Genomic DNA, 26,475 nt, shown 5'->3' with positions numbered 1-26,475 from the left:
TATAGAGTTGGTGTCGTTAGAGTTGGAACCGGTGAATGCGGTTTACAGGTTTCATAGAAAGAGAATGATGTGCACTGAATCGGCCGCAGTAGAAATCCAATACTTTAATGGTTGCGGATGAAATGGCTCAACACGAGAGCTAACGCAAACGTAATGACATGAGATAAAACGGCATCACGTTTTAAAGAAGAGTGGCTTGATTAAGTGGTAGAAATAGCAGATGATGGGGACAGAACAGTAACGACATTTAGCCTATATAAAAAGTTGCCTATATATCTGAATGTATATCAAATTTCAGCATATTTCACTTGCCTTCACACATTTCAGTTTGGCAAGATATTTTAAAGTCCAACTAGTAAAATGCATAAAGTTTATGTAAAAATAACTAAAAATTTAACCAAGAATAAATTACAGAAATTATCTCATCTGCTGAATAATTATTCGCTGATCAGATCGCGCTGTTCTTCTGAGGTAAATTCTGGCTTATTCCTCATATTAGGTCTTCTTCCAAAAACAATAAAATGTAGATGAATCTTTTTTTTATCTATTTTTTTTGTATCCAGGTGATGAGGGTGTTTGCTCGCAGGTATGTCTGAAGATAATGAGCTCTTAGACGGGAAAGACTCGCTTAAGTTCACACAAATTACATAATCAGAGAATAATAGTTTTTAATTTGAATTCGTTCATTTCAGATTAGACACTTCAAGCTTTCTATAGATATATTTCTCACGTTTGTGTGTCAAGTATTCACCCATTAATTAATTGACCAATTATCAAGGACCACAGTTTCAGCTAAAAATTTTCTTTACTGCTTTACTGAAGAAAAATCAGCTACATCTTAGATGGCCTGAGGGTGAGCAAATTAATACTCAAATTTTCCTTTTTGGTGAATTATCCTTTTAACAAGGTGCATTGGGCCCTATTTTTACAGACTTTTCTTAGACCATGTTCCTCATTCATTCAGAGCTATTGTATGGCTTTAGAAAACTTGGAATACATAACATGGTTTGTATAGACCACATTTTGGTACATGCTTTTGCCATTGTTAGAGCTTGACAGCTCCAGTCCCCATTATGAATCAGAGCTCTCTAGACTTCCTGCAGTGCATCAGCTGTTGTGTTCCACAGGGAAGAAAGCAAGCCATACAGGTCTGGAATGACATGGTGGGGAGGAAATGATGACAAAATCTTGGCATTTGCTAACAGCATGAATTTAATTGTCTTCAAAGTAATATTCCACCATATAGGGTTTGGTTTGTGCGTTCATTATATACAGAAACAATAGTCAGGACAAGGTGAGGGGTATCAAGCACACAATTCTGGACAGCAACTCACAGCAGTGACCTAGATCAGCAGTTCTCAACTGGTGGATCACAACACTGTTCGGATAGGGCACATAGTAATAGATTAAAGCAATAAGCTCCGAGAAGCAGTGGTTAACAGTGCTTTTTAGAACAGCTGAGGAGTGTTTTTATGTAACAGAGTGGAGTTGTACAGTAATACTGATGTAATGAGGTCTCAGGTGTGTGTTTATATAGTATTTTACAATGGCTTCAAACACTGCCTACCCAATCATAATTAAAGGCCAGACCTATTTTATAATAAATAATGCTGGAAGCAACCAAGTGTATCTGACTGAATTCTACAGCAGGGGTTTTCAACCTTTAGGACAAAATTTCCCACAAGAAGCTACTTATTAGTTAAGAGCAGTGAGTGATTTCTCTTTTGCTGTTTGATTAAAATTATTAACATAAGAAATGTACATTCGTACAATCCGTTATGCAGATGTACATTTGATATTTTCTTTACTGTTTACATTCACTAAAGACATAACCAACTTTACGTACGAGAATACTCATCCAGACAGCCATTCAGACATAATTTTGTGTGTATTTGCTGAAGAAAGAGAACTCAATTTGGTATTCACCTGCTGTCTGAGAGACGGCTTTCTGTGTGTGCATATTACAGCGCACAAGTACCGCATTGAGATCTCTTTCATGCTGTCTTGTGCTTGAATGGCTTAAAATTCACTTTAATATTTGATCTGACTTAAAAGACTTAAAACACCTGTGAATAATAAACTTTCTTGAGGAAGTGGCACTGGCCTGATAATTCAGCTACAGTAGTTTTGAGGGTCTGAGATGACAGATAGGGGGGCTGAAGCTTACCTAAATAGGACCACCCCTAGTATAGCAACTTTGATCTAACTGCTGACTGATTAGCAGTGGGACTAATCAACTGCCCCCAGTGGATGGCGAAAGATTTGCTAGCAACTATTCATAGTTACTTGAGTGTATGCCTCTGAATTAACAGGTTCTCACACCCCACAGGTTGAAAACCCCGGTTCTACAGAACTAGAAACCATGGCCACTACAAGTTACGTCTACTATAAGTTACTCCCCCTACAAAGAAGCAGCCAATTGAATAGTCATCGAAGCTCCTCCCCTCAGGTATCGCTGATGTCATCACTAGTACCGCTTTTTACTTTACTCACTTTTTTTTTCACCTAGTAATAAGGCATCACTCATCCATTTAAAGGGATCCATTTGTTTTCCCACATTTTTAAAGTATTTTATTAACAAAACTCCAGTTACTGCATTTAACTGCATAACTGTATATTCCACTAATAGCAGTTATTTCGTACAAACAAAATCTAAATAAAGATTTGATCATACAAATATGATCATACAAACATACTAAATAAATAAAACATAAAATAAATATATCATATACTTGAAAAGATCATTGCAATGGCTGTATCAATGACATACACAAACCATTTTTCCTTTGCAGAAGGCGTAAATTGTAAGGGTCATGGATTGTAATACTTTAGGATGCGGACAGACCCAAATAATAAAATGAAAAATAGAAATAAAATAGATAAATATAATTACTTTGTAACTTTTAAAACTAAAGAGAACATTGCATATATTGTTATTGATGTACATCCAACCCAACTTTGTTTTGTTTTTGTTTTTTTGTACAAATTCCTCAGTTTTAGCTTAAATCTTCACTCACTTGGTCATTTACATATTTGTTAAAAGTTAAATTAGACAGATTCCAACATCGGAAGTAATGATAACATAACTGTTCCCAACATACCCTCTACCTCAAAATGATCAAAGCTACAAAAGAGTACAATAAATTGTTTGTGTCGACCATACTGTGTTTTGTGTGATTAATTAAAGCTAACCAGGTGTGTTGCGAAATATCTGTCCAACCTGAATGCAAAACATTGTTGATTTGAATCACGGCCATTCAGAAGATATTTAATGTTTAATATATTCGGTGGAGGATTCTGAACCAATAAGATTGCGATTTTTCTGTAGGCTGGACTATGTTGTGCAAAGGTCGCAAAAAGAAAACCAAACAATAAACAAAATGTCCCGTCACTTGTTGCGGGACTCAAAATTTACATGCTTGTTGCTTTATCGCATTGCAAATATGTTTCAATTTAAAGACACGTTTTGAACAAGTTGAAGCAAAACCAGTTGAGAAGTACTGATCTAGACCAATCCACTTATTAACCAGAAAAGCAAAGTAAATTGCTCTCACACCCTCAAGCAGTATGGATGTAGCAAGCTACTTCTATACACTACTGCGAAAGATGTGGTGAACGAAAAAAAACAAAAAACAGACAGGACTGAAAAGGACAGCATGAAGAGCGACACAGTGAAAAGGGGAAAAGAAAAACAACTGCTTAGTCCAAGATTGATTCCCACACTAGTCTATCCCTGTGTTTAAGCTGAGACTGAAGGACTGTGTGGAAAAAATCATGTCAGGAAATCCCAAAGGGGGGAATAGCGTGAAAAGGTGACGTGACCAAGTGAGGAAAACAGGTTTGCAATCAGAATGGAGTATCTGTCTGCATCGAGAAGCATGCAGCATATGGAGCAAACAGTGCTGGGAAGTTTGTCATTCATCTTTCTGTGTGTTAGAACGTGCTACATCTTTGCAGCCAGAAGATAGTAGAGCAAAGCAAACAAGAGGGTTCTCCTCTCTTCTGAGAGGCCCGATTAGAGTAGAAAACCCTTTAGGGGCAGAAACAGACAGTGAGCAGGTCGAGCAGGTCAGTCACAGGGAGTGAGAAGCAAGCGGCAGGAAGTTGTCTCAGTACCTTGTTGCTATGGCTATGCTCCTCGTTAAGTGTGGTGCTACTGCACGTGTCAACCCCTGAATCTTTGACCTGTGGCTCGCAGCACTCCGTGTCTTCGTCGTGGGAGCGCTCCCAAAATCGCACCACTGTCTTTTGCCTCTCAGATGGGGCGTAACTGGCATCCAAAAAATGTGCCTGCTCATTTGTTTTTCTTTTTCCCCTTTGAATGTTGCCTAAAAGTTATGTATGATATAAATAAGGAGGAGAAACAAAACATGCAGAGGTGAATTAAAGGAGGGGAAATGGGGTGAGAGGGTCACAAGCCTCACCATAGACATTGAGGAGGCCTCGCTATGCCAAGACGCATGGTCCCACCAGTGACCATCCATATCTCCTGAGGACAGCACAGTGAGAGGACACACACGCACACACTCGTGTCAACAAGATTTAACTTATATAGGCAAATACACAACATTAATTTACACACACACTTTCTCTTACATCTCTTTTAAAGGAGTAGTTCAACAAAAATGAAAATGCTGTCATCATTTACTCACCCTCCTGTCATTGCACAACCGTTGCATAACTTTCTTTCTTCAGTAAAACACAAAAGGAGACATTTTAAAGAATGTACTAGCCATTGTCTTCCATGTAATTACATTGAATGGGGAATGAAACTTGCAAGTTTCAAAAGGATGTTCAAGATAGAAACTAAAATGCCTGATTCATGTCGGATCGTTAAAACAACAAAAAAAAAACTGATCTGGTTTACAAAGATAATCACAATTCATGATCTGGTGGCAGTGGTTAAGAACAATAATTAAAACTTGCGTTGTTGCTTATTCAAAGCTTTCAAATGACTTGAAACACTGTCATGAGGACAACTTTTCTTATACTTTTATGGTGTTTTTGTGAAATCTTCAGTCTCCATTCATTGTAATTTCATAGAAAAATGTACCAGTGTATTCTTTAAAGAAAAAAAAAAGAAAACTTTTCTTTTCTCCACAGAAGAAAGTCAGTCATACAGATTGGTGACTAAAGCATAAAGGTGACTAAACAATGACAGAATTGTCATTTTTGGGTCAATTATCCCTTTAAATTAACACATATAACAACTGATATCACTTTTCTTTAATATAGACTTACCTATTCACAAAGGAAATGGAATGAAAGAACGAACACAGATATTTTAAAGTTGCATAGTGTTACATAAAAACCAGCATGAACTACAACACAACCAAAACTATAAGGCAAACCCTGTTTTTCCAACAATTTGACAAAAAGAAAAGAAAAAAAGACACAAATATCAGCTTCTTAGCTCAACATCTGACAACACGTTTTCCACTTAAGCAAATCACCATACATCTAAAAAGCACCGTTTCTGAAGACAGAGAAACTTTCTGTTAGGAGATTTTTATCTGGTCGGAGACACAAAGACATTCAAATCTAGTGCTTAAATTATATTAAAAATACATCTTTTTTTTCTGTTTGATATTGTTCCATGCTGTTGCATAATGCACAAACCACCATGAAATGCATCCTATTTTGCTACTGTTTTATATGGAATATTTAACATATTTTCTGTTATATATACATTAACTATATTGTCATTAACTATACTATATTCTAATTAAATTCCTGAAATGTTAAGCTTCTACAGTATAGCAAGGAATAGTTTAAGGCTTAAAAACTGTAAAACACAAAGGCCAGAAAGAGAGGTGTTCATCATCAATAAGAAAAACTTTAACATATAATCTGGCATGTTATGTTATATTAGTTAAAACAGAAAAAAAATAAAGTTTACATTCTCTATTCGCAAGCCAAGCATAGTGATCTCACTCTATAATAGAGATTCAGCCAAATGATGGTAAGAAAGCAATCGTTTCCATTAAAAAGTAAAATTCACCAACTCATGCTAACACAAACTTTTAAATTGTGTTAGCATGACTAATAAATTGTATGACATTTCTTCTCTTGAAATTGGTTACTTGGGTTAGCAAGCAGATGGGTTTGCAATGGAGCAATACTGTATTGACACTTTCTTAGCAGTTCAAAACAAAGAACAAGGTCCAGTTTAAAAGGTTTAAGTAAACCATCATCATAAGATTCACTTGATATGTGCAAAATAAACTGGACTGGATTTAAGTACACTATTGTCATGGGATTCACTTCATATGTGCAAAATAATAGTTATTTACATGTGCCTGTATAATCAGTACAGCAGGAACAGTATATTTGATTAAGAAACCAAGCTGAAGTTTCAAGTTGAAAAATATGGGTAACTTAACTTTAACAGCCATATTCGGAGCAGTATCACAAAGGCACTATAATAAATGGATAAAAGAAACTGTATCCTAGCATACAGCATGGAAACTTTAATATTGCAGAAGTCTGAATACTGCTGCCAACATTGCATCATCCTGTCCCCAATTTCCCAGCCAGCATGCAGTTATATCTGAATGCTACCATGAAATGAATGAGCATTGTAAAAGCTTACTTCTGTAGACATTACTTCTGCCTTAACATACACCATGCCTCACAAACCAGAAGCATTTGCCATTCATCTAAGCACCATGTGTAGACCGTCCCTAGCGTCTTCAGGAAAAAATAATCTGTTCTGTGTAGTCCCAATATATTGCTGATAATCCGTCTTTGCTGCACCACCCCTTCCAAACCTTGGCAAGTTAAAGTTCTGCAAAGCTGATTTACTTGACTATGTCCACCGGGACAATGACTAGAACTCAACTGCAGCTCTTCAAATCACATTTGGGTCACTACTTAAAGGTCTTGCACATCCCCTTCAAGGAAGATGCCAAACCCAACTGTTTGCAATTTTTTTCATTGCCTCTCACAGTGTTGTTCTCTTTCCCTCTCTCTATCTCCTTGCACTGAAATGGAGTTTATGCCTTAGAATAATGAGCTTATCGTTATTCTTGTAAGCCAGCTCAAATACCCTGCCCTACATAGTCCCCACATCACAACAGACAATTTCCCAGAGTTTGCTGGGCTGATCCCTGACTCCAAGAAGTCTCCCCTACAGTTTGCTCATGGCTACAAGAAAGCAAGCATTGGCCTCAATCACTTGCACCCAACCAATAGAACTATTGCTTTCCTTGCACCCAACCAATAGAACCTTTCTTTCCAAACTTTCTGGTTGGTGGTTTAAACAAATGTGAAAGTTCAGAGCAAACAAGTTAAAAGTCCTCACTCCAAAGCATACAACAGCAGAACTGTCAATGTTCCAAGTGTTGACGGTTAGGTGAAATATTGACTTACCACCATTTTCCCAGGCTTCACACAGCGAAGCGTCTTGGTGTGTCTCCACTAGATTGCTACTTTGACCAAATCCTTTTCTCTTTCTGCAGATGGGGAGGGAATTGAGTACTTTGAACCAGTCAGGTTGGGTTGTCACTTGACTGATTAACATATGTCCAATGGCACCCAGTGGAAGGATAAGCTTGTCAGAGATCAAGCTCCTTCCTGTCTACAGTCGAGAGGTGTGCCACCCTTTTGAGTTCAAATGGATGTCTGCAATACTTGTGGCACCTCTAGAGTTTAACATTTGACGCTGCATTGAGAATCTTGGGAAATATCCATTGCCTGGACAAACACCAACATGGTTACCCCACTGATCCAACAAAACCAAACAAGCACTGGTATTTGGAGTTTGTTGGTGTTTGTTGGGGTGGTGTGAACTAGCCTCTTTGAGTCTCTTTGTGTCCTACATTCTTCTGCTCCACTGTAGCCTCTTAAGTGCATTAAGTAGCTATGGTGGAGAAGTAGCCATGACAGATGCACTGGTGCAATTTCACCCACTACCTGCACCCTCCAATGTAAAGCTGCTGGGACTCCCCACTTCTACAGATAGAGAAAAGATCTGGGGAGCATTCTCGCTCCAGTGCAAAGAGGCTTATCCAGTTGAGCTTATTGTGACCCTGACAACATCAGAGCTTTTATGGGAGGGGCCAGAGAATATCTTACATGGTAGAAGGAAAAGGAGGAAGAGGAAGGACAGGTACTTCACGGATAGCAAAGATAGCATTCCATATCCCTTCCTCGTATCCTAATGATAATGAGCACCATGATACCAAAAGAAAGTCCAGTTGTGTTCTGTATTCTCACTCATTTCAAACTGACCTGTCTCTTGCCACTTGCACACCAGAACAAAAGCGCCACACCACATTGTGGATAAACTCTCAGAAAATATGTTCAAAAATCATACCTTTAGGGGTACAACAGCTTGTCACTGGGATAGTACAAAGCGGCAACCTCCCGCTCTCTTGTGAAGCCAACACAGAAGTGACTTAAATTGTAATTCATCAACTGGCTGCAGAAGGGAGTCAATCCCATAGACTTCCCCATGTTAAAATGCCCAACCTTTCAGCAGAAAAAAAAAAAATGTTTACAGCCTGGTTGAAAAATTTATTTTGGTCTATATAGCTAATTTGGCCCTTCATGACAACTGTGAGGGGGTGATTTTTTTTTTATAACTAATTTATATAATTTAAATTATATTAAGCCTTAAAGTTCTGCATAATTAAGGGCATGGCCACTTGAGTGACAGGTGGGTTGCTGCTGCTGTCACCACCATTGAACTAGGTGAGCGTGGTTTCAGCAACCAGCTCCTGCCTCTTTGCCCATTTTCGATTATCTGGGAGTGATGCATGGTGACGCGCTGCCAAGATGGCGACAGCCGGCTCCGATTACTTTAGGCTTCAAAAATGTATCCAAAATTCATCTGGTGTGCTCAAGAGTAAATCTAAGCCAGGGGTGTCCAATCCTGTTTCTGGAGGGCTAATGTCCTGAAGATTTTAGCTCCAACTAGCTCCAACACACTTTCCTAGAAGTTTCTAGTGAGTCTGAAGACCTTGATTAGCTGGTGCAGGTGTGTTTAATTAGGGTTGGAGCTAAACTCTGCAGGACAATGGAACAGGTTTGGACACCCCAGATCTAATCACCTTATAGTCAAAAGTTCACTTGAAGAATTAACAAAGCATCAATGACATGTCCGATGTGTAACCCCCTTCACGCATCTCTATGTGTTAAACACTCCATCTGAGCTGTCCAATGCATAAGTGTCCTTACTTAAAATGCATTTTGTACATACTGAGACATTAATTGCAATTATTTTGTGTAGTAAACAATATGCCACAGATATCAGGTTGAAAATAACCTGAAATTTTCCTGTATGCCAGGTGTTTTTAAAGGGCTCATGAGCTGCCTTTTTATAATTTTTTACTGTTCTCTGAGGTCCACTTATAATGTTGAAACATTTTTGACATCAAAAAACATCATAATTTAGAAGTATCGTCTTTTAGTTTCAATCTTTCTGAAAATCCCGTGTAAAATTGTGCCTTGTTTGTAGATGATTACGTGGTAAAATTAAGTGAACAAAGGAAAAAGTTCTTAATGAAGCAATCAGGAACTTTAAAAAACATTAAAAATAAAGTTCATCCACTCTTTCCTAATGTTGGGATCAGAAGGAAGGCGGAGTAAAGACTATGTATGTCCACAGCTTGGCACAGCACACCATCTTGTTGTCTTCTGAGCATCTTTATCATTTGGTTTCTGTGTAGACCTGAATTTGCCTCTCTTATTATTTAAAATGCATGCGTGAATCGGTGGGCGGAGCTTAACAGGTAGTGATGTAGAAGCAGGCTTTGATCTACTTCTGCGGAGGCGGGGTTTAGCCACACTATTACATCATAGAGCGGCACATTCCACAAGCTGTCGTTTTGGCAGATTAGCTTCAATAAAACTTGCTTTTAGACTAAAGAGGAAGTTTTGAGTTCTAAAACTTACAGGATGTTTTAATAGTACAATGACCTCGTATGTGTCAAAAGATCAAGGGAATTTTGATTTCTCAGTTCATGACCCCTTTAACTTGTTCCTAAAGCCACCCTGAAGTGCTGCATATTTTGAATATCTCTCTTTTTTGACAGATCCAGTTCAGGCCATGGAGTAATCTACTACTCAGTTAATTCAGGTGTGTTAAATAAAGAAGACATTCAAAGTGTGCAGAGCTTGGGAGATTCAGTTTGAAAATCTTGGCTGTACAACAAATGAAGAAACATGGGCATGGCTGAAAAAGGCAATTTGATTATACATTTTAATTCTCTGAATCTTAAAGATGCTAAGAATCATTTTAGCTATAATACATGTCAAGATTTTTCCAGCATGGATATCTTTTCCAATCAATGTGTTCATCCAAGTTCATCCATAGTTCTTTGTAAGACCCACAGAGCATCACATCATCAGGTCAGTTGAGGTCATAGTAATATACTAATTTTAATTGTCCAACAGCAAAAGCTATAGAAATTCATATTCTAACAGGATTACAGGAATCAACTTAACAGTGAATGGCAATGTATGACCTGTGTCCCCATTCACATTCTAGCATCTTCAGCCTGGCTTGCATTACATAATTAAACCTGCCTGAATAATGCAACACCCTCCATGGTTTAAAACCCTGGTCATGTGACTCACAAGTAATTGCCAGGATCAGTGGGTTCTCCTTTGTCTTAAGTGCAGTTTTAAACTGAATTTAGAGGTGAAAGGTCACAGAATAAATTACATGTTACAACTGTTCTCAAGAACCCCAAAGCACAGAGACTAAAACAAAAACAGAATTACCAAGAGAACTGGCACTTTTACTGAATCTTAGATCAATGTAACAACCTTGCAAGTCTTTGAACTTCATCTTCTCATCTTTTGACTTCTCATCTGATTGTGTTGAGAATATTAAGTCAGGGATTACTGTTACAAGCAGAAATTTTACAATCACAATGGTTAATGGTTAATATTCAACAGTGAGCTTTTAACAACGATTAATTCTACAATGCAGTTGGCATAAAACAGAACTAAAACAAAAAATGCAACAATTCTTCAACAAATATTATCACTATGCTCTCTTAATTAAAAGAGCCTCTCCAAATCTGTTTTTAAGGCAGACTCAGTAAGATGACATCATAACCCACAGCATCATAACTCTAACCCAGGGGTGTCAAACTCAGTTCCTGGAGAGCCACAGCCCTGCAGAGTTTAGCTTCAACACTAACACACCTGATCCAGCTAATCAAGTCCTACAGGCATATTTGAAAAATACATGGCATGTGTGTTGGAACTTGGAACAGGGTTGGAACTATAGTCTGCAGGACTCAGAACCTTCGGGAACTGAGCTTGATACTCCTGCTCTAACCTCACCACCAACAAGTTCTGCTCTGCCAAAACTTACACTCTTATTTAAAGGGTTAGTTCACCCTAAAAATGAAAATTCAGTCATTGTTCCATGTTGTTCCAAACCTGTAAGCCACCTTCATGTCATTCTGAAGATGGACAAAGGTCTTGCGGGTTTGGAAAGACATGAGGGTGAGTAATTGATGACAGACCTTTCAATTTTAGGTAACTATCCTTTAAGAGGGAGAATCGAGAAGAACCAATAAAGAGTAACCAAAGTCATCTAGGACATGGGTCTCTAACCCTGCTCCTGGAGAGATACCTTCCCGCAGAGTTCAGCTACAACCCCAATCAAATACACCTGAACCAGCTAATCAAGGTATTCAGGGTTCCCGAATAATGACAGGCAGTTGCGTTAAAGCAGGATTGGAACTGAAGTCTGCAGGAAGGTAGCTCTCCAGGATCAGGGTTGGAGACCCCTGATCTAGGATGTCAAACCACAAGATTAAGGCTGGTGTTAATAAGGTGCACTAAGGCTGCATTCAAAATAGCATAATCCCCTACTATATAGTATATATAATGTATATAATGGACAATTTACTATCCCGTGAGGCCACAGGAGGTGATGCTAGTGGTAGGTCACATGACAATGACAACATGCCGAGTGGATTATATTCATACTACACAAATTCCTACTTTATAGAACATACTTTTTAACAGTTGCAAAGTAGTTACTTTTCAGAAAAAGAAGTATACAATTTCGGATGGAGTAAGTAATGATGATGTTTATGTTTCACTGGCTCTAAATAATCCATACAATAGCACTGAACTCTCTGCTGCCCCCACCAGCTCTGGAGCAACATGGTGGTTACCATGAAGGCACAGCTCTTTCTAGGAAACAAAAATGACTGGAGGCACATCTGAGATTCCAAAAACAATTAATGTAACTTTTCTCCCTAAAACACTGCAAATTTTATCAATCAGCAATTCAATAATGTAATTCACAGTCAGCAGTTTACCTTTTTCGCTGATGGACTCGCTCTCCAGCTCCACATCCTCACAACTGGTGTACTCTGGCGTGGTCGCCAACTCCTCCTCTGAGCTGCTGAAGCTGCCCATGGTTCTGAGCTTGCCAAGGCGTTTGCTGCGGTGTGGTCGAGGTGGAGGAGGCCGAACCGACTCGGATTGGTCTGAGCTTAGAGAGTCGTTTCGTAGCATGCTATCCATTTTGTCCCATTTGTTCCTGTGCATAGCTGAGCTAGGGTCCAAGTGGTGCTGTTGGAGTATGGGTTTCCTCGTTGGCTCCGCCAGTCCTCGGCGGCTATCACCCAGCACAGGGCTGCGGTGTGGTGTCGGTGGACTGTGATTCGACATCCGATGTCCCTGTGAGCTCCTGTCCATGGAGTATGAGCGTTGACTTGGGCCTCCCAACTGAGGGAGGCGTGACCTCCGCCCACCAGGCCCATGCAGAGGCTCTTCAAGTTCTGTATAAGCAAGCGAGACGTCGCTATGGCGCCGCTCGTGCCGAGCCCGTGACACCTGGGCATGGATGCGCATCTGCTCCTCGTAGGGCTGGGGTTTGACTGGGTAGCGCGCCAGATTGGGGTCGCTGCGGTATCGGGCCTGGTATTCCTCCTCACGGCGTCTTTGGAGTTCATAGTCTTCTAGCTGGCCATCCAAACGTTGGCCTTGAGAGTGCCAGCGTCCTCGACTGTCTTGATAACCACCCACCTCATTGTACATTCTTGAACTCCTCGGCGAACAGCCAGGGTCACGTCCGTAGTCGGACGGAGAGCGGGGCATGCCACCTTCAGCCGGGGCATACTGCAGTCCTCCTTCTCCCTCCCTTTGGTTATATGCCGCGTTGGGGTCCCTGGATGCAGATGGGCTTCTGTTTCTAAGAATGTAAAAGGAAATGAGGTTAGTTTGAGTGGTCAATTCAGTGAGGTCACAAATCACAAATGAGCTCCATTTATCTTCAACTGATTCATACTAGGGTTGTACAAAGATATATACATACAAAATTACCTAGAGGTGAGTTGTTTGAACAAATAATCTGCCTAAAAAAAATCATAATAAATTGGAGCTATAGTCTTGTGGTCAGTGCGATGACATACAGTATAGCACAACAACGCTTTCGGTGCCCTTGGTTCGAGTCCTGTCTTGAGGTCCTTTCCCAGTCCTGTTCCCCACTTCCTGTCACTGATATACCTGACCTATCATAAATGCCAAACATAACTTTTTATATGCAGTTATTTATGTATTTTTTATATAAATATATTAATTAAATTTTTAACATGATAATCTAACACATTTACCATATTTAAGTAATTATTTCTTGATTTGCTTTCTGAATACTGGTCAAAAATCATAAGATTAATCATGATAATTTTATCCTTTGGGCAGCCTCAGTTTTTAACAGTAAAAAATAAAGATAGTTTTGTGCATATAGCTTTGTGGGAGGAAAAAATTTGATTTCATTTGAAAATGTTTCTCTGGTTTACATTTCTAACATTATATTTAAATTCAAATTAAAATAAAAAGTAACAAAGTTATTTTTTCTTTAATAATTTGTACTTTAATACAGTTACATATTAGAAGCAAAAGCACACATTTTTTCCTCACACTGATTAAATGAGTCTTTAAACATAAAAATAAAGCTGCCTTTATATTCTATTTACATTCCCTTTAGCAAAAGGATTATCATATATTGGGTTCTTGGCATTAAAAAAGCCCTGAACGAGCATGCCATCTTGATCCATGCCTAATTTGTGCCTCCCACTGTCTTTCTAGTCCCTCAGGCTGACACAGACTAAACTGTTCAAGGCCACCAGTCACCTCAAGTTCACTGCCCACGAGTCCATCCCCACTTGGATTCAGGACTCTCTTGTTTAAGCAAGCATACGTCAACAAGCATCACTGTTGTTCGTGCCCTGGAGCTCTTTCATCGTGAGAAGCCCACAGGGGCTGTGAAGCTCTGTGAGATTAGCCAGTTGGATCGGGTTTGGTGGTCTAGGACCTGTCTGCCATAACAGACCTTCGAGCCATGGCTTTCATAGTGGTTAACCTGTAAGGGCAGAGTGTTCGGCTCTGGCCAGAGTCATGAGGGGAAGTGTGTCACACTGAGTTAGAGAAACACTGCAGTGTCAGATGCATTTAGTTCGCTCCCTTTCTGTCACTCTCTCATTAACTATGTTTTATCACACCTTTGCCTTTGTCAGGTAAATACATAATACCTGGTTGTGATGATTTACAAAACAGCTCGGTCTCCTTATTTAAATTAAGCTGCTAGAGGGAGCATTCATTCAGGTTGTAGCAGTATTTGACAGAGGCAGCAGCTTTCCTGCGAGTGGGTGTGGTTTCAGCGCCAACAGAGGACACGCCCCCAGCATTGGATAGCAAAGAATACTGCTTATTTTTTTCAAGATTTTAAAACCTTATTTATTTCCATGCCGTTTTTTTTTGTTTTGTTTTTTTTTGTTTTTTTTCATCTTTCAAATTTGGCTGGTTGGTTAATAACACATGTTTCTGTGTTGTGACAAACTCAGAATACATATTTAATTTAGCTTTACATGGACTAAGTATTAAAGTTGAGTGAATGATCTCTCATTGTTTGTTTTATAGGCATGAATAATACTGCAAAATCATTTGGCTTGACTGAAATAAAATTAAATACAAAAATTGTATTTTAAAAAAGTATTTCAGTCAGTTGCCAAAGCAACATCTCATTTCAATTTTGTTTAAATTTATTACATTAAAAAAATATTTAATTTAATTCAAACTAAATGTAAAGTTTTAAAAATTAAAAAATTACTAAAAAATAAAAAAGGCAACAACGGGACAGGTCCCTTATTTCAATTTAGTTTATCCTGATGTACTAAAAAACTGAAACTAAAACTGAAATAAAATTTCATAAATACTTGGACTTTAAAAAAATAAAATAAATGTCAAATTTAAACTAAAATTAAAATTAAAAAATAATAAAAAAAAAGGTAATAAAACCATAATATCTCAATAATACTAAAATAACACTGTTCTATTGTTACTTTTCTAAGAGATTGGACCAGACTGGTGGATGGAAATATCCTGTAGACCTACACTAATCTAAAAAACCAATCTGCAACTCACTATAAAGCACTGAGAACCACATAGAAACACCATAACAACCACCTATAATAACGTAGCATTATAGTGCTGGCTTTTGCATTGGCGAACATCTTATTTTTATTGACACGGGCAATACATCATTAAATGATTGTGCAGAGTCAGCAGCAGCACTACCATATTGAGCTGCACCATGTTCCAGCAGTAAATGATTGCTGAATGTCTAAATGTAAATGTGACATCATCCATTCTGTCATCATATGCAATGCTGCAATGTTAAACAATGAAGTGATATTATTCCTTAATTTGTGCCTGTCATCTCTGTGTAAAGCACTATGAGTTTCTCAAACAGAGCAGCCCGACACACAGATAAAGCATAGCAGGAGAAACAAAACTCCAAGACGAAATCATTACAACATGTTTGCTTTAAAATAAAGGCCATTTTGCTCATAGCTGAGACTAGAATTTGCACATAATGCTATTTTATGTTTGGCATACGTCAGTTCACCCCACAAAATAACAAAATATTGAAATACACTACTGTAATAATAGACATGGAAGTAAAGATCCCAAACAATAATTTCTCATTTCCACTGAAATGCTGCTGGTGTTGAAGAAGCAGGTACATATACTACAATGTCACTACATATTTTAGCATCCAAAGTGATTTGATTCAACATATTTCTGCCATCAGTTATGTTCATTAAATAAAGGCCATGAAGCTATTTAAATATACAACGATTTAAATTCATAGTAATAAATTCACAGATGATATCTGTAAAAACACCATAACAACCACCTTACAATAAAAGTATTAATCTAATTCCTCCAATCTTACAAACCCCAAACATTTGAACATTAGTGTATATAACAATAATAAGTATACTATATAGTAATATGTAACATGTTGATATATTGCATAGAAAGAGACTATAAATGAATGATAAAACTATAATGACATCATAATGGTGGGAAAAGAGGGAGGAAAACAGAATGAGTGTTTGTTATTTATATACACCATCTCATCACAAGATGCAAACAGCCCTAAACCTCAAGCATTATAATCTTTCCCAACTGTACGTCCAGTTCTGTGCAGGAATTACTCAGTTATAATTACTCCTCAAGGAGCATCTGCACGCCTGTCACAAAACCGTCAACTAAGCAGCATTCAGTGAGAGGCATTCAACTGTCACACGAATGCTGCACCGGCAAAAAATAAAATAAAAATCCTCCACGGTCGAGCGCGTCACACATGCACGCACCTGTCACTCAAGAGCTGCACATCTGGGCTGCGGATGCAAGCATGTCGACCACGTGGCTGCATCAACCTCAAATCCCTGTTTGAGCGCTGAACCGCACCGCACACCGCTGAAGGGGCAGAAGAAGTCCAGTCGGGGGGAAACCAGGTCAGGGCTACAGGAAACACATGCACTAGTCGTGTAGTACAGCAGCTGCTAGCTTAGTGCATACTCCATCCCCCCAGCATGCTCTCACACAAGGAGGCGTTACGGTCCGTGAAAGGCGGAGGCCACACTGGAGCAAAGAGTCACTTCTAGAAAGCCGAAGCAGGCCGAGAGGAGCCGAGGGGTGCCGAAAGGCCCGAACGCACAAGGAGCAAAGACTTCTGGGAGTGGAGAGCGGTGTTACCGTTTAATGCTGTTATCACAGGCTGTATATAGCTGGAGGTCAAGCACGACTTTACCCTGCAAGGAGGATTATGGTACTTAGCTGATTACTGGCTGCATGGCGGTTATTGCTTAGCAATCGTACGGCCCGGGAACTCCTTCTCCGAGCGCAAGACTGGATTTCAGCATAATCATCTTCCTCTTTGCCCCGGCAAACTCCAGGAACAAAGCGGGAACAATATCCCAGTCAAATAAACCTCTCTCGATATGATGTATCAGCATGTATGAGTTGGCTGTCTCAGCATGTGTGCAGTAAATGTATGCGTGTGGGGGTGCATTTCCTGAGCTCTGAGCGCATGTGGGCGATCGAGAATGTGTGTGTTCACAAATATTCATAGATCCAGTGTGTGTTGAGGTGTGTGTGCCCAGTCTCTTTCTCAAGCGAAAAGATTAGCTGTGGGCCATGCAGGCACATGTGTGTACAGTATATGTATCTGTGTGAGAGTGACAACACAGTGCCACCTAAAGTCAGTGCTATATATTACACGTTAGCTGATTGGTGGTAATTAAATGGTGTATATAAAAATATAATTTATGAGGAATTTAGTTTTATATTGGTATTTTAAGGGCCCATGCAAATATCTACAAAGCAGGGTCAAGTATAATACTTGAGTCACAAACATCCTGGAAATAAGGGGTGCATGATTTGGGAGAAAATCGAATTTGTTCTTTTTCTGAGAAAATGTGATAAAAAAAATTCCAGGTGTGCTGTGCTTGTTTGTAGGCACAATTTCACCTTTTGTTGTGATGTGTTTTTTTGTAGGTTCAATTTGTGCTGTGTTTTTTTTTATGTTTTGTTTCAACTAATTTTTGTGTAATTAATAAATATTAATAAAATAATTAAATAATTACTAAAATCCTTACTATTACTAAAATACTTATTTTTAACAGTAAAAAATACTAAATAAATGTAAAATAATTAATAGAATTGTTAATTTTGATTTAAAGTAAATAATATTTATGTTAACTTTATTATTTATTTTTTGTATTTTTTACTTCTTTTTCTATTTTTTTTCCACTTAACCTTTATTTTTCATGGGAAACGTCAAAATAAAGTTTCTCCTTTGTTCATAAGCACTTCTCATCACAAATATGTTTGGTACTTTTGTTCTCAAATGAATATGGAAGCGACCCAAACTCAGAGCAGATGCAATGAGCTGCTCATGTGCAAATAAATGCAGTGCCGCGCTTCACTCTGAAACACAATGCATATATTTATTTAATTAAATCACAGCCTTTGCAATTTAATAGTCGCACTAAGTCATATCACAGTTTCGGTTTTATTTTGATTAATCATGCAGCCCTACTGGAATTGTATTCAGAACCTAAATGAATTTCATGACTGTGTGAACAGCGCTTAAACGCATGCATTTATCCACCGATATGGATGGAACACTGTACTAAACACTGAATCTACAAGTGCTGCAGCATAGAAATTACATTTGTGAAATATTAATATTGCATTGCACACAGCAAAAAGTGTAAGCGAATAACTCTTATGACCCAGGTTTTTTTTTTTTTCTTTTTCCAATACATCAAAAACACTTATGAGTCAGTGGGAGTGATTGCTGAATTAATTACTTGCTCACTGAATCACAAGTCAGATCCATTTCAATCACATGACCCTGTGTTATGTTGTGTTTAAAGTTTATGTATTTGAGGACACTGCAATCATTGTCATATGCACAACTACTGTAGTCAAAAATATACATTTCATTAGTTATATAATGTGCGTGTTATATAGTTAGAATAGCATTTGTCAACCACTGTGCTCCATGAAAATCTGTTAAAAATCTATGAGTCAGTGTGAACACACCTTGCACAGCAGAAAGCAACAGCCTAGCAACCATCTAGAACATCCTAACCAACAGCACAGCAGTACATTAGATACCTCCTACGTCTAGCTTGCATCTTCAAATCTAGATATTTGTGCAATCCATTTGGTGCCGCTAGTGCACTCAATCTCTTTGACTCTAAAGCCTTCATTGTCCTCAATAATAATCAAAGGCACCATTACTTTTCCAGTTGTTTTTGATTCACTAAATAAGGATTTTTAACAATATTTTTACTCCCTTTTTCTACCAGATAAAATATTTTAGAGATTGGCACAAGTAGAAAATTGTATATTCGCTATATAATGTCCAGTTTTACGATTTTATTAATTTACATGACTTTTCCAGGTCTAGAAATCAGTTAACCCTGTAAAACCTGAAATATTAAATATTGCTCAAACCAAGCAAATGTATGCAATTTGAAATTATGCAATGCAATAAAATTATGACTGAGAGATGAAAAATAATTATTTGTTTACAATTAAATATTAGGCTGCACTTGTTAAAACAGAGAGAACCCTTGTTCTTAAAAAGAGAGAGAGAGAGAGAGAGAGAGCGAGAGAGAGAGAGAGAGAGAGATTTCCTGATGTCTGATTGCTTGAGCTTATTTTAAATTATTTTAAGTCATCCTGAGGCCCCGCTGTGCTGGTGGGAATGACTGCACCTTCTGACCTGTTGTTGCCAACCTAGCAAGGTTCATCATCCAGTCCCACTTTAGGACAGATGTGTGCAGTACATTGATTTCAGCAGAGCACTGGTGTTGTGATGGGCTCACTGGGGCTTCCACACAGCGATCAGACAGCAGCAGAGATCACGGCCTCTCACTGAGGGGGATCAGACTGACCTGCTTCCATGTAGAAGCTCTAAGACTGCCTTATTAGCTTCTCAAAACACACACACACACACACACACACACACTTTAAGTAGGCCATACCCCAGTAGAGCGGGACACACTCCATGGAAGAGGTGCAGAAAATTCAGGGAAGAAAATCAACAACTGTGAGGTAAACAGACCTGCCAATAAGATATCAAAGCACAGGTATGCAAATACTGGATATATGAACCTTAAGTGGTACACAAATAATTAGGAATGCACTGACGTATCGGCCAATAATCGGTATCGAACGATAAAGGGATTGTTTAAAAACAGCTAATGATCAGGGCCGATTATTACATGTCAATCAAAACGGCGGAAAAATGTGTCAGACTGTAACTTGAGTAAAGAAAATGTTTCTTGTGTTAAATTTTCGGGCTTTCCAGGTTAAAACAATAATAGCACATTAATGCACCACCGTAAACGCGGGTTCTGTTTGACCCTATGAATCACCCGTAGTTCAAGCCAGGGTTGCCAGATACAATACTACATGAATATAGTAGTTCAGTATTATGATATATATCAAGGTACCATGGTATTACCATCTGATACCATCACTTTACATCATTATACCACCACAGTACATTAAAGTCAATACAGGATCATCACATTATATTAACAAATATATATATTAAAAAACGTTAGTCTGTCTTAATATAAACTGTATTTGATTCCATATTATATTTAGCATTTTATTGTAATATTTAATGTATCATTAGTATAATATTTACATTAAAAAAGCAACTTCTGTTTGGAAATTCAAAATTTATTGTTGCAATGCCAAAGTGGTTGCCAGGATGTTCTGATGTGGTTCTTAGAGGTTTCATTTTTAACTATGTTGCTATGCAGCTGCTAGGGTGTTCTGGGTAGTTGCTAGGAGAGTGCTTGATGGTTGCTAAGATGTTTTGAGTGGTTTAGCATGTTGCTATGTGTTTACTAGTGTTTTAGATGTTTGTTAGGATGCTGCTGGGTGGTTGCTAGATGGTTACCAGTGTGTTCTGATTACTGTGCTTTTAGCATATTGTTATGTGGAAGTTAAGGTGTTCGGGTGATTGCTAGGCTGTTGCTAAGTAGTTGCTAGGGTGTTCTGGGTGGTTGCTAGTGAGCAATTTTAGCATGTTGCTATGTGGATGCCAGGTTGTTAAGGTGGTTGATAGGGTGTTGTTAGGGTGCTCTGGGTGGTTGCAAGCATGTTCTAAAGTGATTTTTAGTATATTGCTGTGGTTGCTAGGTTCCCAGTTGGTTATTAGGGCATTGCTAGGTGGTAACTAGTGTGTTGTTAGTTTTTTAACACATTGTTATATGGTTGCTAAGTTGTTAGGGTGTTGCTGGGTGTTCTGAATAATTTTAGCATGTTGCTATGTGGATTTTAAGGTGCTATTGTTAGGGTGTGCTGGGTGGTTGCTAGTGTGTTCTAAGTGATTTTTAGAACATTGCTATGTGGTTGCTAGGTCGTTGCTAGGGTGTTCTTAGTGTTTTAACACATTGCTATATTGTTGTTAGGATGTTGCTAGGCGGTTGCTAGGATGTTCCTATTGTTTTTTTTTGTTTGTTTTTTTTTTGTTAAAAATTGCTATATGGTTGTTAAGGTGTTATTGTGGGTGTTGATAGGTGGTTACTTTTGTGTTCGGAGTGATTTGAACATTTGTTGCTATGGTGTTGCTGGGTGGTTACTAGTGTATTCTAAATACTTTTTAGTATGTTGCTATGTGAATGCTAAGATGTTACGGTGGTTGCTAGGGTGTTCCGAGTAGTTATATCACATTGGTATGGGAATGCTATAGTGTTAGGGTGGTTGCTATGGTGTTGCCAGGTGGTTGCTAGGTGATCATTTGTTGATCCAAGTCAAAGGACATCTCTACTTAGGGTTATGGATTAGTTCAGATTTCTAAGTATGAGCAATCGTTAAACAGTGAATCACAGCTGACTGCTCTGTATGGTTATAATAAGCTTCACCATTAGTTAGATTACAGAATGCTATAGACCTGTCATTTATTCCACTTCCTCCCACCACCACCACCACCAAAGCAACACCAACATCCAGAGACAATAGCACTCAGAAACACACCTCTGCACTAAGTACATCATGCCAGGCATGAGTCATACTTCAGAAGGCAGTGGCGAATGCTCCAGAACGCTGGTGCAGTACTCTGGATCTATTAGTATGCTCGTTGTGTTCCAAATATGCACTGATTTTAATTACCTACTCTTCCGATTCAGGGTACATCACTCAAACACTGCACTTCTGATGGAGTAATGCTGTTTGCTGGAGTCCAAAGCCCAGTCAACTTCCTCTCTTTCCAACAGAGGGGAGGGACTTAAAGAAATAGTTCACGCAAAATATGAATATTCTGTCATTGTTTATTCACCATCATGTCTTTCCAAATCTGTTTGAGTTTCTTTCATCTGCGGAGTACAAAAGGATTCTTTTTAAACTCGCTTTCCCTTGCAATTACACTACTGTTCAAAAGTTTAGGGTCAGTAAGATTTATTTATTTATTTTTATTTCCCTCAATATTTTCATTAATTCAAATATAAAATATTGAAAACGTATCAAAAGTAGTGCATATGACTTGTGCACAACATTGCAAGCCTTCTAAAGCCATTCCATAGCTTTTAGTGAGGAACAGGGCAAAAGTTGTTTTTCATTGATAGTTATTCTTTTGCGATGGATCTTTTTGATGAATCATTTGAGCAGGTTCACAAAATCCTCTGAACGATTCATTCGCGAATCAAACTGATCAGTTGAACAATTCTGCTTCTATTTCAGTCTGTTCCTCACACAACGCAAACACATAAATTCAAAAGACTTGGAACACAAGCCATACTTTTATGATGCATTTATGATGAATCATTTTTGAAGCTCGAAAGCTTCAGTTCTCATTCCTTGAATCTTTAAGTTATATTTATTTGAATCTGGAAAAGCAAAGAATTTTGTAAAAGTTTCTCTTTGAAAAAGTCATGCATGTTTGGAACAACATAGAGGTCCTAAATTGTTATGTCATGTCATTTTAAGGGAACTTTGGAACAACATGCACTTCGTGTCTTGTAAGGGTAACTCTTAAACTCATGGCAACTCCAGTGTGGTGGGATTTGAATCACTTAGTCCAGCACCGCACACAGACGTCTCTATTTTGGGCCCGGACAGGCAGGTCATAGGGGCGTAGAGTGCCTTGCAGGCTGCTGAATAAATTATTTGTTTCTTTATATAGTGGATGGCAGCCGAGTCTGCAGCCTTAAAAGACGATGCAGCACAGCGCGTCGAGAGACGTGGGTGAGAAGCGCAGTCCAACGGGAAACTTTCTCGTCTCATTTTAAATGAAAACAGATTTTCTCTCTTAGAGCTTCTCTCTTAGATAAACACTGCCCTTTTCATCCACTCCAGTCGAGCCCTTTCTAGCACTTTCAGCCAGATTTCACACAAAAGAAAAATGCAGTGCGATGCACGACGGCTGAAGTGCAGAAAATTGCAGTGGCGCTGAGCACAGAGAGCTAAAAATGCGTTGGCGACCCGCTCGGAGCAAAGTATCGCTGTTATTTCTATAGCAAAGTTTGTTTCTCAAGGGCAGAAGTGATGAATATTTCTTTGCGTATTATCAAAGGCTGAGAGATGTCATGCTGCTGTCAGTGACGGAGAGGAAGGGAGCTCTGGGAGGATGAAACGGCTGTGAGGGTTTGTGAAATGACACTCTACAGTGTAGCAAGAAGTGTTATGTGCAGGCTTTTCATGTGGAGTCAAAAATGGCAGGGCTGTAGGGACGCACCGATACTGAGCTTGTACTCGGTAAAATGCTCCGGCATGCAGCATATACACAACACAGGCAGTAACACGTGCCTAGGAGACACATGACAGGTGAAAACAATATGTGTTTTAAAATCAGCTCAAAACATCAGCCATGTTTGAAATCCTCTGGATGGATGGGTTCAGTTGCAGCTAAAAACAGAGTCGGTGTCCATCATACTGCTACATTTTTTCGGTGAAATATGTCAACTCAAATCTGCAGACTGCCTCTGACTTTCTGCAACTATAGCATAAACTATTAGGGCTGCATATATTAGGGCTGGGTATTGAGACAAATTTCACAACTCGATTTGATTTCGATTCACAAGCTCGCAGTTTGATTTCAATCTTGATTCAATTCGATTTAATATTGATTCATTAGGATATATAGGCAATCAGTTATAGAACATGTCAATTGGTTTTCAAGGAAAAATCCCTCTCAGTAAGGGGGTGTTTACATGACACCATTTTGACTTTTCATGCATTTTGGCCATAAATTTAAACAATGACAGCGTTTGCAAATGCAAACTTCTGAAAGCGTGTTTCAAAGTACAAGTTTCTGAAAACTATATGGTTATAGTGTCCATGTAAACTACGAAAATGCAAATTTGTGAAAATGATGACGTCACGCACATGAGTGTTCTGTCTATGGGAATATGTATGTGTTTAGGCGCGTAGTGTGTCTTTACAAAGTGACATTGTCAACTGCCCTGGCATGAACAACACAGTGTTTTTAGTCGTTTTTGTGAAAATGTGTGAACGGGGAGCATTTTGATAATGTTGTCGTCTGTACACAAAACCTTTCAAAGTTTTCCATTTAAGTACAATCAGTGTCATATAAATGTACCCTAATGCTGTTACCTATACAATAAACCCTGTCAGTTGGAACATTACTATATTAACATGATTTGTAAACAAACATTTAAATGACATAAGCAGGGGTGCACATATGTGTTTTTCACTCTGGTTCTCATGAGAACACCTGGATATTTGGTTTGGAGTCATTAAATATAACTATAAAAATCAAATAACTATTAATAGTGATAATAGTATTATTGCATTTATTTATTTTGTATTTATAAATAAAATAATAAACAAAATAATCAGTGCGATAATACTACTATATTTAAAAATAAATTGAGTATAAGATAAAAATACAGTTATTTTATAGAACACTTAAAAATACAATGCTAATATTCACTTTTTTATGAATTTCATCATTTTCAAACCTTTTATTTTGGTGGGTTGCCGCCAAGTAAGTATATGCGCTGCCAGGTTTAGCACTGCCTTAGTGAAGCGCGTCAGTGAGTGAAATGTAAATTTTGCATTTTGCTCTGAAACCGGCAGCGCACAGCCTAGATTTATGCTTTCGGTTTGAGTGGAAATCTTATACAGTGTTATAGTTATTCGAAAACAGTGCTTGTGCATTAACAGCTTTCAACAATGTCGTATGCAAATGAGAGGTCTGAACATATTTACAGATCACATTTTTAATTTTGGATGCGTATGCGCATCTGCATACCACTTATGTGCACCCCTGCACATAAGCCCATTTTAGAATAAAAAATATTGTATTCTGTTTCTATTCCAGTTTGTTTGAAATATAAACAGCTAAACAGTGGACACCATAACTTGTTTTCATGATTCAAACATAGGCTACATTAAATATTGAAGAACAGGTTAAATAAAACTACAATGAATGAGTAATTCATTGTAATTTATTTATTTATTTATTTATTTATTTTAATGCAATGCCTATATTTAGGAAAAAGCGCTTTCTATAGTTATTTTTTTCTAACTAACTATCAGTTTAATGGTCATTAAATGGCTTTTCTGAGGTAAATGTAATGTTACATGACACTGTTTACTAGCGGTTTTATTGACGTCTTTCTGCAATACTTGAAAGTCATGACACATTTCATTAAGTTGTACTGTTGCTTTCAACACCTTCTGATGTTCATTCATGTTTATTTCATGCAGGAACTAGAAGTAAAGAGGACGAGATGATCGGAGTTGAGCCGCTTGAACTGAGGCACTGCAGTGGTCACACCACATCAAAATTGTATTTATTGTTTGAATTTCATAGTAAATTTGACAGAATTTGAAAGCTGTCACTTTGTTTCAAACAAAGTAACAATGCACAAAGCTTACTGCGATTTATTAGATGGGATGCACAGTATAAATAATGTTTCTTTAAGTTTTTGTTCATGCATCAACTCAAAATAACAGAATGAATTTTGGGATTTAACAATAGATATCGGCTCATCAAAATGAGAATCAACTAAAATCAAGAAATCGTTATTTTCTCCTCCAAAAAGTAACACTGAATATTACTAATAAATGCTACTTCAATATTAACCTTCCATAACAACAGTCCTGCACAAAGTCAAGTAAAATTTGTCTACAACTGATCCTCCTTCTCATGCATTGTATGACTTTTTCCCCTATTTTCTTGAAATATATTGAACATCTCCATATGTATATTTCACATTTTTCAAACAAAGCTGGCACAACTCAATCTTCCAAAAGTAAAAACATAATCTAAGCATTCGGCTAAATATTGTGATGAAATAGTATTGCTAGATACGCGTCAGTCCTTTAAAAATGACTCAAATGTGATCTGAGAACTTGACCTACTAGGCAAAGGTCAAGCAGCTTCGCATAGCATGCATTGATCTATCGCTGTTGACCAAGCAAGGCCACCGCCATCTAACTGACCATCTTTAATGCTAAACATATCCTCTTCTTCAAACACAATGAAGGAAACAGGCTTCCAATAGTACCATCGTCTCTTTCTGTTCTTTAGTGGCTACTTGTTACAATGACTGTGACAGCGGCTCAAAAATCATCTTTCTCATTGGTGGAACTCGCACAATAGATTCACAATGCTGTTAATCAACCAATCAATGATCTTATTAGGACAAATAT

At 38.1% G+C, this 26,475-nt stretch overlaps 1 protein-coding gene across 32 annotated transcripts in view; it reads right to left on the bottom strand.

The window, feature by feature from the left end:
• Positions 1-26,475, bottom strand: part of LOC109062068 (regulating synaptic membrane exocytosis protein 2-like) — a 128,403-nt gene that overhangs the window by 67,143 nt on the left and 34,785 nt on the right. For 28 of the 32 annotated variants that reach the window (XM_042775963.1, XM_042775962.1, XM_042775965.1 and 25 more), the window contains 2 exons: positions 12,291-13,168; positions 4,117-4,328 (listed from right to left, as the gene is read on the bottom strand). In XM_042775963.1, coding sequence (XP_042631897.1) covers positions 4,117-4,328; positions 12,291-13,168 — 1,090 coding nt within the window. Of the gene's footprint in view, positions 1-4,116; positions 4,329-4,424; positions 4,490-6,592; positions 8,346-12,290; positions 13,169-16,637; positions 17,455-26,475 lie in introns of those variants that run through there. The other 4 variants (XM_042775974.1, XM_042775977.1, XM_042775990.1 and 1 more) reach the window with 3 other exon arrangements.

Source organism: Cyprinus carpio, chromosome A19 (assembly GCF_018340385.1).
Source record: "Cyprinus carpio isolate SPL01 chromosome A19, ASM1834038v1, whole genome shotgun sequence".
Taxonomy (NCBI): Eukaryota; Metazoa; Chordata; class Actinopteri; order Cypriniformes; family Cyprinidae; genus Cyprinus; species Cyprinus carpio.
This window is presented reverse-complemented; position numbering and strand designations above follow the sequence as displayed.